The sequence below is a fragment of the Natrix helvetica genome (assembly GCF_964273705.1).
Source record: "Natrix helvetica genome assembly, chromosome: 5".
Classification (NCBI taxonomy): domain Eukaryota; kingdom Metazoa; phylum Chordata; class Lepidosauria; order Squamata; family Natricidae; genus Natrix; species Natrix helvetica.
In genome coordinates this window covers 48,292,724-48,307,187 of record NC_138551.1, presented here as the reverse complement: position 1 = coordinate 48,307,187, position 14,464 = coordinate 48,292,724, and the positions used below count along the sequence as shown (strand labels likewise).

General features: G+C 33.7%; 1 protein-coding gene across 1 annotated transcript; it reads left to right on the top strand.

The window, feature by feature from the left end:
- Positions 1 to 322: 322 nt before the first annotated feature.
- Positions 323 to 14,429, top strand: PARL (presenilin associated rhomboid like). The gene is made up of 10 exons (XM_081955142.1): positions 323 to 543; positions 2,439 to 2,604; positions 3,719 to 3,859; positions 7,353 to 7,401; positions 9,178 to 9,273; positions 11,441 to 11,590; positions 12,192 to 12,262; positions 13,034 to 13,135; positions 13,853 to 13,950; positions 14,155 to 14,429. The coding sequence occupies exons 1-10, from the start codon at positions 473 to 475 to the stop codon at positions 14,249 to 14,251; spliced, it is 1,041 nt and encodes a 346-aa protein (XP_081811268.1). The 5' UTR covers positions 323 to 472; the 3' UTR covers positions 14,252 to 14,429.
- The last annotated feature ends 35 nt before the right edge of the window (positions 14,430 to 14,464 follow it).

Genomic DNA, 14,464 nt, shown 5'->3' with positions numbered 1-14,464 from the left:
TTAATGAATGCACTTTGTTTCTTCTTTCCGTATATTATAGTATCTATATGGGAGGAACAAATATTTCATTTTAGTGAACACTCTGTCCCCAAACATCCCTTTTACAAGGGCAAAGTCACTGTTTGCTATTCAGCTTTGAGATGCGAGGAAATGATGTTTTTTTTTAAAAAAACTGGAAGAATGACCCCAATTGTTCTAAAATGGCGCTTAAAGACTACAAACGGAACGCCGGGGGAGGGGGCGGCAACGTCATTTGGCCTTTACTTTAAGAGACCCCGGAGACCAACCACTTCAGAGCGGAGGCGGGACTAATGCTGTCCCTTCTCAGCCATACGCTAAGAGAAAAGCGATAGGACCCTTCTTGTTTCCTTTCGCCGACATGACGTTCTCAGATGAATAAGGGCAGCGGCTTCAAGATGGCAGATAATTGTGGCTGCTAACCCGGAACTGTTACTTTGGGAAGGTGAAGAAAATGGGGTGGAAGTGCTGTACCCGTGTCTGGGTGAAGCAAGGGTTATGGGGTGGTGGACCATGGGCTCGCAGGTAAGACGATATAACATAACTCCACGTAAAAATACAGCTAACCGTGCGCGGAGAAGGAACTGCTAGGGGTTCATTGCTAAGCCCTCTGCCTGACAAGTTAGCTATCCATATTTCCGCCTAGCGTGACTCCCATGTTAAGCGCGTGCCATGCGAGACCAAGTATTTGATTAATTTACAAACTATAGTTAACGATGAATAAGATGGTCGTGTGGACGTAGCCATTGACGGGCGCTGAGGGAACATAGGCGGATAGAGGGAGGAGTTGCAATACTACTGCAAACTTCAGCGTGGGTTCTATATTGGGCAGTATAGGGGAACCCCCCCCCCCCAAAAAAAAAACTTCGGATGACTACTCTTGGAAATTGAAATGGTGGAAAAAGTGACTTAATTTATTATAAGGACTATATGGGGGAAAACACAGTAAAGTCCTGTTCTGTCCCCGGCTAAGAGCACTAGGAAAGGATGCTAAGAAGGCGAAAATCGCCATAAAAATCATATGCGGGGTGTGGATTTTTTAGTCTTTGAACCGGTGACAGTAATAGGAAGCCTGACGGAACCTTTTGACTTTTGCAATATTTTCTTCTCTTTAAGGATATAGTGGCTTTGTTTTTTCTCCAGTTGTGGATAACTGCTAATATTTAAAACAAGCATAAGTCAGTCTATAATGTATACCGTTATTAGGTTATGATTCATAACAATATTTAAATATGTAATGTTTAAAGAAATGGTGGGAAACTCTTTTGATGTAATTATTGGATTAAAGCTTTTGCTACGCAATATGAAGATTTATTTTGATTTAATTTTTAAAATCCCACCTTTATTAGTTTATAGCTAAATTAAAGCGGTGAACATTATTCCTTCCATTTCTTTCAAAACAACAATCCTGTAAGGGTGGTTAGGCTTAGAAAAAGTTATTTGGACCATTTCAATCAAGATTTAGGATTGGCTGTATTACTGAGATGGCATTGATCACACTTGCCAATAACCTGTAGTGGGGTCAGAATGGGGTAGCATATCCATCCTGCTGTCCTTGGTCTTTCAATGACTTTTGATGCTATCAGTTGTGATATCTTTCGAGATTGATTAAGCCTTAATCATTAAGGAGATTAGGAGGGAAAGGCATGAAATTATGGTGGTTCCCTTTTGTTGAAGCTGGTTCCAGACAATGTTAGTACTTTGGGGTGGGACTGAGTCTGAAACCAATGCTTTGTTAGATGCTCACATTTAATATTGTCAATTGAGTATGTAAGCAATAAATTTGAAAATTGCTCAACCAGAAGAAATAGTTTTTGTTCTAAGTGTATAGTAAAAAATTCTAGTTACTGAAGGTTTCTTCTGAAGAGTAGTACTAGATAATAAATAGTAGAACTTGAATTTAGAGAGGTTACATTTTTTCCACAAACGAATCATCTTTGAGTCTCCTTGCATCAAAGTATTCTAAATGTTGAATAGCAGATAGGTTGCAATTGTAACAAGCAATTAATTTTTTATAAGCTTCATTTTTAATTCTTTGTATACAAGGTTTCACTGAAAATCATTCTGCATGTATAGTTTTATACTATTAGACCCCTGAGGTAGAATATAAGCAAAAATAATGTATTTACATAATAGGACAAGTAAAGTAGTTAATAGAATATGAGATTTTTTTATTCTGATAATGTTCTTGTACAGTCATTGCCTGTACACCTAGAATATACATTATAGTAAAATTACAGTAGAAATAGAAGTTTGATTTTACATCTGATTGACAGAAACTAATATTTCTTTGAAAGTTGGAAACATTTCAAAATATTTTATGATTAAAGTTTTTTATTATTACTTATTTATCATTTTTATTGGTCCCCATCTTTCCACAGGATAACTTAATTTATGATTAAAATGTATTCTTTGAACAGGTCTATTCTGTTTACACAACCAAAAAATGGATTCAGAAGACCAGCGCTGAAAACTGGCAGTAAGCTACAGAAAAGCAGTTTGACTCCTCCGGTTAAGGATCTGGATTTTCATGAATCTTCCAGTTCATTAAAAAAGCTAGTGAAACCTTTCTTCTTTACAATTGGGGTAATAATTTGTTGATAATTCCATGTTGCCACCAACTGCTGTAGTTGGCAGCAGTTCTGATGGATGAATATTTGTGAACCATTTAGAAATATCTGTAATCCTGCAATGCTGTGAGCTACAATGTCACCTAAGCTTCCTCAAGTTCTATTAATAGGTAAAGAGCTTATGGTTAAACAGAAACCTTAAAATGATATACTGTGTCATGTATTTTTTTCAGTACCATGAACCAACTACCATTATCCTTGTTGGAAGAAATGTATGAAGCTTTAGATTTAGTAATTTATTTCCTTTCGCAGAAATAATTTCATCAAACTTTTCCTAAATCATTGATAAATTGTGCACAAACTCATTGATACTTTTGTGCTTTTGTAAATGAACATATGGTCATATCATGTAACAACATTTGAACTGGGTTAAAGTTAGAGCTTTGATTCATCCATTTTGAAATAAAAACATTCTTTTTGTAAAAGCATTCTGTTGATGTTTACGATTTCTGTCATGTGACATAATACATTTCACTGGCAACCATTGAATCTTAGGTTTTTATATCTGATTGATTGGAACATCTCTCTTAGCATGCCCGTTATCACACCCTTTTCCCAACATGACTAATGAACATTGGCTAAATATGCTCAATAAAAATATGAAATATACACAATTTGAAGTTGTATGTTTTTAACCAGAGTTTGTTTATTAATTCAACGTCAGAACTGAATACATTGTAAGTTACAGTAGTACAGAATAACAGATGGGTTCACAAATTTTCTGTCACTACAGAATATTATTAGTATTAACGAAACTTTGAAGCAAATAATATGCTGCAGAATTTCTATAGAAGATAATGCTTGTTTAGACAGTCTACAGCAGCAGTATGGACAATGTAAGTGCATTTTCAGAGTATTTAAATGTAAAAGTCACACAGTTGTCCTTTCAATCTAAAGACACCATGAATTCAGAGTTCATATGTTATCTTACTGTAATCACTGATTGTACATCTTTTGTAGCTTACTTGGAACATTTCCATTGTAGTAGTAGTATGTCTGCTATTGTCTCCATCTTAATGAATTATGTTTTTTCTGAAATTTTGATTAAACCTATCCCTAGCATTCTTTAGTTTTCAGGCTGTGCTTTTGGAACAGCTGCTATTTGGCAATATGAACATCTCAGAACCAAGTTCCAAAACTATTTTGAAAATGCTCAAGCAGACTGGCTGGATAAAATACAACCACAGAAAGGTCTCGACTTCAGAAAGCAGGTAGAAACATGTTACTCTGTATTCTAATATTTTCTTCCTGTTCCGTATTACACAGTTATGATTCAACATATTTCATCAAGATAAATAATTCCCCAGCCAAAATAGCTATAGATAGTCTAATGCATCTGAATGGTGTTGTATTTGGAAAAGCTATAATAGAATATTGCTATTAATGTTATGAAGAATGCAACCATTATTGCAGATGCTCTTTAATTTTTCCTCTAGTGCAATAATATTCAGGAAATGTTAAGTGGGTTAACATATTTCAAGAGTCAGCATGAGGAAAATATATAAAGTATTTAATATTAAAATTGTTGGACCTATTAGCTTGCTTGCATTGAGTGATGGAAATAATTGTATTTTAAAGAGCTATAATTAGTTCAGTCAGCAGAATATCAGATATGACTGCAATATTTTTGTAAAGTAATATGGTTTTTTATTTTATACTAGTTCTAGGTTTTTCATTACAATTTCTGTTGTACTTAACAAATCACAACAATCAGTATGAGTGGATTGAGAAAAAAGCCTGTGGGAAGAAAGTAGGTTAAAGGGACTTTTGTTATGTCTGGTGACCTAAATATTTTCTCTATTATTATTTTGTCCTGTTGCATATTTTCTGTTGCTTTGTTTCTTATTTGATAGTTCATGTTTCATGCTAAGCCACCTATATTCACAAAAAAATGGTTACTTTGCAAACCATGATTCATTTGGATATATCTCTACATATGTGCAAGGGCACATACACACCATTTTAAATCTGTTACATAACACATTTTGTTATGAATTATTACATAACAAAATTATAAAGGTCATTAACTTGGCGTTTCATCATGTTTTAGTCCTTTTGGCTCGTTCAGGAGTTCTCCTTCAGTTAGGGGATTTTCCTAGTTGAAGTAGTCTGTGTCATGTGAAGCCGAGGAAGAAAGTTCCACTTACAAAATTCAGTGGAGAAATGTTCCTTGAACAAAAGTATTTCCAAAAGATTGTTTATAGAGGTGAATGTTCCATCCTTTAATAAGATAGCATTATAAAAATTCAGTGCTGAATTGTGGGGCCCGTTTCCCCTTGTGTGGATGAATCAGTTTCCAAGAAGTAGTACATATTTTATTTATTTTTCACATTTCTGAGCTGCCTATCTCCCTCAAATAGATATCCCACAAGAGATCTTTAGAAGTACAGCTGTGTGAAAAAGTCCTTCATGCTTTCAGTTTTAAGCTGTATTTACATGTTTAATCAACTTTTTACTCATAGAAAACACGCAAAATTTGATGAAAATTTCTGTAGTCAGATTGAGATGCATAATTTCTATTAATATAACCAAAGTCTTTTTAAGGTTTTGAGTGAGTTTATGTGCTAAAACAAAAACAACTTGAATTTTCGAGAATGTTAGGATCGAAAGTAGCCAATCAGCAGTGAGCTTTGGCTGACCAGTCAAAATGCACAGAGGCTAAATGTATGAGCCAATCAACGTTGTCATACTCTCTGACTATAAATAGGCATGAAAAGCATCAAGAAATTTAATTTAGTGCGGGCAAGGATGAAGGCCTTAGCTTTCACCAGTACTGATCAGCGGCATCGTATCATTGTGCTTCATGAAGAGGGTTACTCCTGTACAGAAATAGGCAAGAGAGTGAAATGCCATCGTACCACAGTGAGCAGAGTGGTTGAAAAATACCAAATAACCGGTTCAGTTGATGACAGGCTCCGCTCTGGAAGACCAAGAAACTCAACAAAACAGCAAGATCGAGCTCTGCAAAGCATTTTGATGGCTGACAGAAAGCTCACCTCACCTCAGATTATAAGAATTTGGAGTAAAACATGTAATGTAAAAGTGTGCACAAGCACAGTCCGTTGCAGACTGCTTGCCAGAGGGCTCAAAGGCTGCAGGGCTCAAAGTAAACCTTTGCTCACAGACGCTCACCGCTCTTGTCGACGTCCGTGGGCCAAGAAGTAGTGGGCCAAGGTCATCTTCAGTGATGTGAGCAATTTCTACTTGATTGGGAATCAGTGCAATAAGTATGTCAGAAGATTTCCAGCTGAAGAATTTAGGCCGTACTGCCTGAATCTATCTCTGAAGCATCTATTGCACATGATGATCTGGGGCTGTATCGCTGCTTCTGGTATTGGTCGGATATAAATCGTGCAGGGAATAATGAACTCCAAGCAGTATGTTGAAGTCCTGGAAAATACCATGCTTCCTTCAGCTCAGCAACTTGTAGGGAACGACTTTTACTTCCAGGATAACAACGCTCCTTGTCATCGAGCCAAGTCTGTCCAGCAGTGGATGAAGAAGCATGGTGTTCGACTCCTGGATTGGCAGCTCAGATCCCGGATTTGAACCAAATTGAGAACTTGTGGGCCAAGATTGGTTACAAAATAAGCAAGAAGCATCTGAAGACCAAGCAGGAGCTGATTGAATCCATTATTGCAGCCTGGTACCACATTGTCACCAAAGATCACGTGAAAAGGCTTATAAAGTCTATGCCAAAGCGATGCTGCCTGGTGATAAGCAGTAAGGGCTGGCCAATTTCATATTAGTAACCATGTTTGGTTACCTAAACGGTCCTTTTCAGGGCCACAAACAATAAAAATGTTAACAAAACACTAGCATTGGCGTAGTAATTGCAACATGTATGCCACTGGGTATGCATCAGTTAATCTGTTTTCATAGTCATTGTAAGCATGCATTGTGAGCATGCAAGAAAATTCACGATCCCCATCCAAACAGCACCAAATTGCAAAAAGCTTATGCTTTTCACTTAAAACCTCCTAGTATTTATTTAAATATAACAATATTTGCATAGCAGTTAGCATAAAATATCATAAAATCAATGGCCTATCCAAAAAATGTCATAAACCGTAAACCATAAAGCGTGCAGGATTTTTTCACACAGCTGTATATAGTTAAAGTTTTTTTTTTCCTTTTTAAGTTTTGGTAAGAGCGTGGTGTGTTGGTAAATAAGGAGCAAGTTCTTAGTGTTGATTCTTGATTCTCTTTTATGCCACTGCAATAATATAGTTGATGAACTGATAATGTATCAGAATGTGAGGGTTTGAAGTTTACTTTGGATGGTTACTTCAAACAGATGTTATTTCTTTTTAAAATGTCCATATTAATAAGGAATAATTGACGCAGATTTGTTTGTTATTTTATATACCTATGGAAAAAGATACATTGTGATAATTTTTGAAAGATGATTGATTTTTAAAAATGAAATCATTTTGTGTTTGGGTATATACTATAATAAGAGTTTATTTTGTTTAAAAGCTTAATTTCTTAAATATTTCTTTATTTGAAAAACTTGTACAATGAAAGATTAATTAAATTTAAACTGCTTTGAAATACTGTGTATATTACAGCCTAGTATCTTCCATAATATCAGCTTCCTTATAATTATTATCTGTTGTAATCCAGTTAATCAGGAGATTATTAGATTGGAGAAGACTGTTTTATTGAAGTATCAGAATAATAACATTGTTGGTTCTCTTTCAGATTAATCTTTGGTGGAACAGTCTTAGCAACGGGCAACGGGCTGTGTCAGGTTTGTGTTAGCTTACAAGTATTAGACATTCTCAGGAAGAGAAATGAGGCAAACAGGTACAGTATGTTACTGGATGGCTTTCATACAGTGCTTACAAATTAATACACATAAGGCAGTCATGTCCAGTATATATTTTGATTCTGTGTGTAATTTACTCTATTTTAATGGTACAGTAGTTAACTATTAGATTGGCAGTTTTTAATGGGATATAACATTTTGTTAAACTCAGATTATTCCAGCTATAGAATTGATAATATTGGCCTGTTCCTCTTTCTTACTGTAGAAATGTTATGATTTGGGCAAGTTCACACAAGATGTCATTTATTTTTAGAATTATTTGATTTGCATAGAAAGTAGTATGTATTAGGATGTTGCAAGAAATTAATTTGATTTATGAATTATGTGTGTCAAAATAATACATATCATATTTATCCATAGGAATAGGATAAATAGGACCACCACCCCCAGTTAGTTACCTATGATTTGCATCATTCTCTTCCTTTACATAAACAGAAAAATGTTCAGAAAGATGAGAGATCAAATGGCTACAAAAATCTGTTTACCTTTGAAAATTTCCCACAAGATTAGTCATAATGGGTTAGTTTACATGGGTTGCTTGCTTAATAAATGCAACCCTCTTTGTAAGGCCTAATCAGTACTTCTTTCATCCAGTTCTATTTTCTTCTCAATGTAGTTTTTCTTCATCTTGTCTTACTTTCATTCTGTTTCTACTGGAGAAGGAGTTGTTTTTAAGGATGTTTTTTTAATCTATAAGAGATTTTATATAAATCTATTTTCTATTTTTCAATCAATGTTTTAATTACTTGCTATTAATTCAATACACTTTTTTATTTTTCTGCCCCCCTTTTCAGTGTGATTTCTGCCCACAATATATGTGCCATATCTTTATACAAGAGTATCAAATGCACAGAATTATTGGACAGGTGGGAAAAAATCTACATGATTGTTTTCAGTAGATTTGGTAATCCTAAAATGATAAATTGAAAAAGATGGGCATTGCACATATTTTTTTTTTGTATTTCATTTCTGTTTATTCTTTGGATATTTTCAAAGAATTTTCTTTTAGGATAAATGGTATAAGTGAAATAAGCAACTGTTGTATATTTTAGGAAGGGGAATAGAACTCATTAGACAACCCGTGAGTTATTTCAGAGATATTTCTTTATCTAAACAGAAATACAAAGCAGTGGGAACAAACATTGACTTTTCTTGTAGGAAGCAGGGAATGTTGGAAATGGAGGTCACATGACTATGGCTTATTTCAGGGGTGCAATAGCACCAAAGCAGCCACACATTTGCCAAATTTTAATCCCATGGGAATCATGGGTCCTGGATTTTGGATGAAGGAGTAAGCCCATTTGAAATAGTTGATTTAAACTTCTTGCCCTGTGATGCACCCATTTCTAGATATGCAGTCTTTTCATTACCTCACTGTTTCTTCAATTGGTAGAAATAAAAGTAGGAATGCATGGAGATACCTTAGTATTTTCTGTATTATCTATTTACTCAAGTAGTTCTGTAAAACAATTACCATATGGGTATAGGAACAAGAATTAAAATTACTTGTCTGTTGAGAGAGGAATGACAGCCTGATTTAGGATGATTTCATATTTAAAATGACTTTTTGCACTATATAATTACTGCATAATATAAAATAATTATATTCTAACTTGTATTTGCAATAATCTTTAGCCTTGTAAACATTAAAAATGGAAGCATTTTCTTTTATCAGTATTTTTTCCCCTTTATTCACAGGTATTATAGCTGCAAATGTATTAGTATTCTTCTTATGGCGAATACCTGCTTTGAGTCGGATAATGGTCACATATTTCACATCTAATCCAGCGTCTCGTGAGTATAATATAATGCATGTAAAATTATATAGCTTCTTGCTACCTTGGATTTTTAATGTGGAATCATGTTTGGTTTGAGTGACAGAAATAATCTGGTTTCCTTTTGTGTAAACAGCTTATAATATGAGATAATTTATCTTCACAATTTTATCATAAATATCTTACATAATAAGTTTCTTTCTTGTTAACACTGTAACGTAGACAACATAAGATAAATGATTTCTTGAAATAATTTACTTTTGAATTAATTAAAGGTAATTATTTAAATTAAATTTCAGATTAGTAAGATAAATTGCATGTATTTGATGTATTCTTAACAAAATGTTAATACAAACTTGATAGGAATCCCAGTTGTTGAGTTTAAAAGTTCTTCACTTTTAAATACTTTACAATAGTTTCAATAAATTGTTATTTCCAACTTTCCTGCTGAGGTAAATATTTGTTGGTTTGCTTCCTTTATTCATTTAAAAAAAACTACCTGAGTATAAAAACGTGTTCTAAAAGATCCAAGCCCAATTCACTTTTTTATAATAAAGGGTTTTATGGCAGAAATTCAAAATGCCTAGAATGCAGGTAGTTTTGGATTTATAGAAGGGATATAACCAGGCACCTTCTTTCCTATCTCTAAGGCATAATCCCAAATACATTTTTTATCTTTTTCAGGTAAAATAGGGGTGTCCAACTTTTTTCAACTGAAAGTTATGTTTTGTCTTTGAGGGACACACTCAAAAGTAATGACCGGAGCCAAGATACAACTTAATTTGTATAATTTAACTGAAAAATGCTGTATTTTAAAGACAAGTGAAAAACTATTAATCGGAATAATTGTGTCTCACTTTACTCTGGAGTAGCACAGCTGGTGATGATCAGAATCATGGAACCCAGCATAATAGGAGAATAAGAAAATGTATGGGAACATCCTCTAGTCATAACATTGTATCTTAGCATTTATTGAACACTTCTTAGAGCAGCACCAAGATTTCTGACAGCCATATTTGATGTTGGAGATTCAAGTTGAGAGTTTTTGATAAAGTATTAAATTGTCAAAAAAATAAGTAAATTATGCACTCATGCAGCCTTTTCTTAAACTGGATATCTCCTAGGTAATCTCAAGATTACCTGCCTGCTTGTCTATTTAAAAAATTCTAGAATACATGTCCAAACATCTGAAAAACATTAGGTTGCAGAAAGCTGTCACATTTGCAAGAATCTTTATCCTTAATTCAGCTAGTAAACGATGACATCTTTGCACAGAGCCCTTCATAAGGAAGCACAACACAAGGCCAACTAAATTTGTATGGCTGCAAATTGAGGAGGCAGATGTAAACAACCTGACTTTCTCCTCTCAATCTCATCCTGCTGTGTTCTATCTATTTTTGGTATTCTGTTGATGTTTTATTTGATAATTTTTCCTAAAATAAGTTACTAGGGACAATTTTTGCATGCCTCCATTGTGAGGATGAAACAACAAAAATGATAAGAACATATTAAGAATCTTCTAGGAAATGAAGGGGAATGTTGTCAATACCTTAGTAATATGTTGTCTTGGAAATAGAGAAAAAGCATCATAGGATCTGTTTTCCAATACAAGCGGATTGCATTGATAAGATTCACTAGGCCGACGAGCAAGGGCTAAAGAGATAACTCTTATGAGATTCTGAGGTTCAAGGAAACTCACTCATAATTGGAGATGAGGAATCATACACCTATATTTCATTTTTTAGATCTGGCACTGTTTGAATAGCATATAGTTATTATTACCTTATAGGCAGATCAGTTAATTGTAATTAATATGTTGCTCATTAAAATTCCACGAAACATATAATTGATCTTTTACAGCTTCTGGGGATAAATATTAATGACCTGCATTCTGACAAATAGTAGTATACCAAATTTAGAGAAAATTCTTTTATCAATTCATTGTAAGAAGTATATTGTTACCAAATGTGTGTGTTAGCTTTTAATAGGAGAATTGTTCTCTTGATGATGCTGGAGTCTAGTTATGATCATCAGCATCTGTGCTATTAATCTTTTCAAAAATTTCTATAGCTGAATATTGAGAACTGACTTATAGCAAATCTCCAGTTTCTTAACAGTTCAACTTATAAATATCCAGAAATAAAATGCTTAAACTATCTAAACATTTTTTCCCTTTCTTAATGTAGGAGTCGTGTGTTTTCCCATGTTGCTATCCACCTTTAGTCATTTCTCATTTCTACATATGGCAGCCAACATGTATGTTTTATGGAGCTTCTCTACCAGCATAGTTTCTATTCTGGGACGCGAGCAATTCATGGCAGTATACCTTTCTGCAGGTAATAAATTTCAAATCTGACTCTGCCTTTGATGTGTGTTTTTTTAAATAGTTTGTGTATTTTTGTACTTGCTTTTGAGTTGAGTTTGGGCACTGAAGCAGTGTTTAAACATTGAAACATTTAAGTTTCAGACATTGGGCATTATTTGCCCATATTTTTTGGAAGAAGTAATAATAGACTTTGTTTACATAATATATTAAGCCAAACATAATAGTTTACAAATTGCAATGTCTGGCTTCAGAGAGTACACTAAATCAAAAGCAGGCCCACTTAATTTATCACAGTGTGTGAACCTAGTACTTATTTACTTATCCATAGAAAGAAGATAAAAAAAACTCAATTTTGGTTGTCATATTGATACTATATGATCATTGCATTCTTTTTCATTGTTTGTTTTATTGTTCATATTGTTCTGTTTACACTTCTTTTGTTTTATTCCGTTTTATCATTCTAAACTGCCTAGAATAGCCCCATAATTAGATAGGCAGCAAATAAATTTAAGAAATAAATGTCTTGTTGAATATTTTGAGATAGGATAGTAAAGCAAAAATATTTTTTATGACTGTGAATTTGTGTTTCTATTAAAAAAAAATCTTTCTAGGGGTTGTTTCCACATTTGCCAGTTATGTCGCTAAAATGGCCACTGGGAAATTTGGACCATCTCTTGGAGCTGTAAGTGCTATTAAATATCTATAAAATAGATACATTTTGAAGCCTACTGTATTTTGCTTTAAAGAAGTTAAAATGTCTTTTAAAAAAGCTACAATGAAGTCTAACATAATATTCTAATACAATGCTGAGATTCAACATTTTACTCAATCTTGCAATAGTCTTGCTTATTGAAAAGTTGATCACTTTGAATTTATTTGTAACTAATTTTATTTAATACTACAGCTATTAAACAATAATTGAATGGGGGTAGGGGGTAAATATCTTCAAATCAGTCTTGACTCCTGCCTGGATGAGTCTTTGTGCCGTAGTTTTCTTGGAAAGACTTTGAAAGTCGTTAGCCATTTTTTTCTTCCTAGGGCTGACCCCACTGACTTCATGACTAAGGTAAAACTGGAACTCACAGTCTTCCAAGTGCCTTTAACTATCACATCAACCTCACTCACTGTTTGAGTTTAGTCCCTCTGAATTAGCTTGACTGGTTCCTATAAAACAGCTAATTTTTAATTGTGGTTTTCTAGGGTTATCTAAAGAAAACCCTAATCCATAGGCAGAAAAAAATGATATTCATAAGGAACATGCCACAGGCAAAATTATTTTAAAGTAGCTGTTAGTATGTGGGTTGCCTACTGTATAGCTAAAATCATTAAGCATCTTTTCCATGTATTTGGCTTTTGAAAAAAATGAAAAAAGAAAGTATATGCGGTACAAAAAATAGTCCTAACTTTTAAGACTGAGCATGTTAATGTATGTCCTCTTTTCATGTGATTTTAGTCAGGGGCTATAATGGCTGTCCTTGGAGCAGTGTGTACAAAAATACCAGAAGCCAAGCTAGCTATAATATTTCTTCCAATGTTCACATTTACTGCTGGAAATGTAAGTAGCTTTGAATAATTGTTTAGAAAATTTCTTTCACCTGATGTCATGTATACCTGAGCAGTTTTCTGTGCTTTGTTGTATTTCACAATTGGATACAACTTGCAAGTTTTATTTAAGTCTAGATGACTGACACTATGAGCAGTGAGGCTTTTGTTTACACTGAATTGAATTTTTAAGGCAAAACTTTTGGATTCGTTGTGTATTAAATAAGTCAAATTCCAAAGGGAAATTATAAAAAGTGTTAAGATGCATATTGCTTTGAGAACCAGAAACCTCCTTTATATAGATTGTAGGTATAATAGTAGTTGTAGATGTTCTACTAGTCTACAAGAAAATCACTTTTTAAAAAATTGCTCTATACCCCTCTTCCCTTTCTGCGGTAGTCTTTTGGAATTACTGGTTCTAATTGGCTTAAAGTAACCCAGGTACATAGGTAATCTAATCGTCAGGAACAGCTACTGAAATGACCTGATTTTTCTTTATGCTATACATAATGACATTTCTAGTTTGTGTATTAGGAACAGAGGCTAAACTGTTGAAAAATGTATATTCAAATCAGAATTTATTATAATCTGTAGATTTGATCATTGTACTATTGACTGCATAACAGATGCTAATTTATGAGTATGGGATAAATGTTTTTGATTTGTTTATAACTGTAGTTAGCTTTGCTACTTATTGCACTTTACCAATAAATCATTTATTCATTTCTAGGCTTTAAAAGCTATTATTGCATTGGACAGTGTAGGACTTATTTTGGGTTGGAGGTTTTTTGACCATGCATCACATCTTGGAGGAGTTCTGTTTGGCGTGTAAGTATTCATATTCATGTTATGATAAATGTGACATATCACTGTATTTTTCTTTTGTTCAAAAAGATCCTGTAAATTGTCATTTTCTTGAGTCTGACTTTACCATTAAGAATTTTTAGTCATGAATTACCTTTGTCTATAAGCAGTTCTTATCTCTCTATGTATTTTGTGATTTTTTTCTTTTCTTTCTTTCTTTCTTTCAAGATGGTATGTAATGTATGGGAATAAGCTAATATGGAATAACAGAGAACCAGTGGTGAAAGCGTGGCATACAGTGAAGACATGGAGGCCAAATAAATGAAGGGAACTCTCATCTGCTGCATTTCAGAATATATTTGCACTGAAATGAGCACACGTATTGGAGACAATATAGTGCATTGATTAAATCATAACTACATACTAATTACTAAGACTTTAAGTTCTAGCCCCACAATGAAAATAAATACGTTTGGTAAATAAAATTGTATACCTGAAACAAAGATGTGTACCTTATTACTGAGTAAGGCTGTATCCT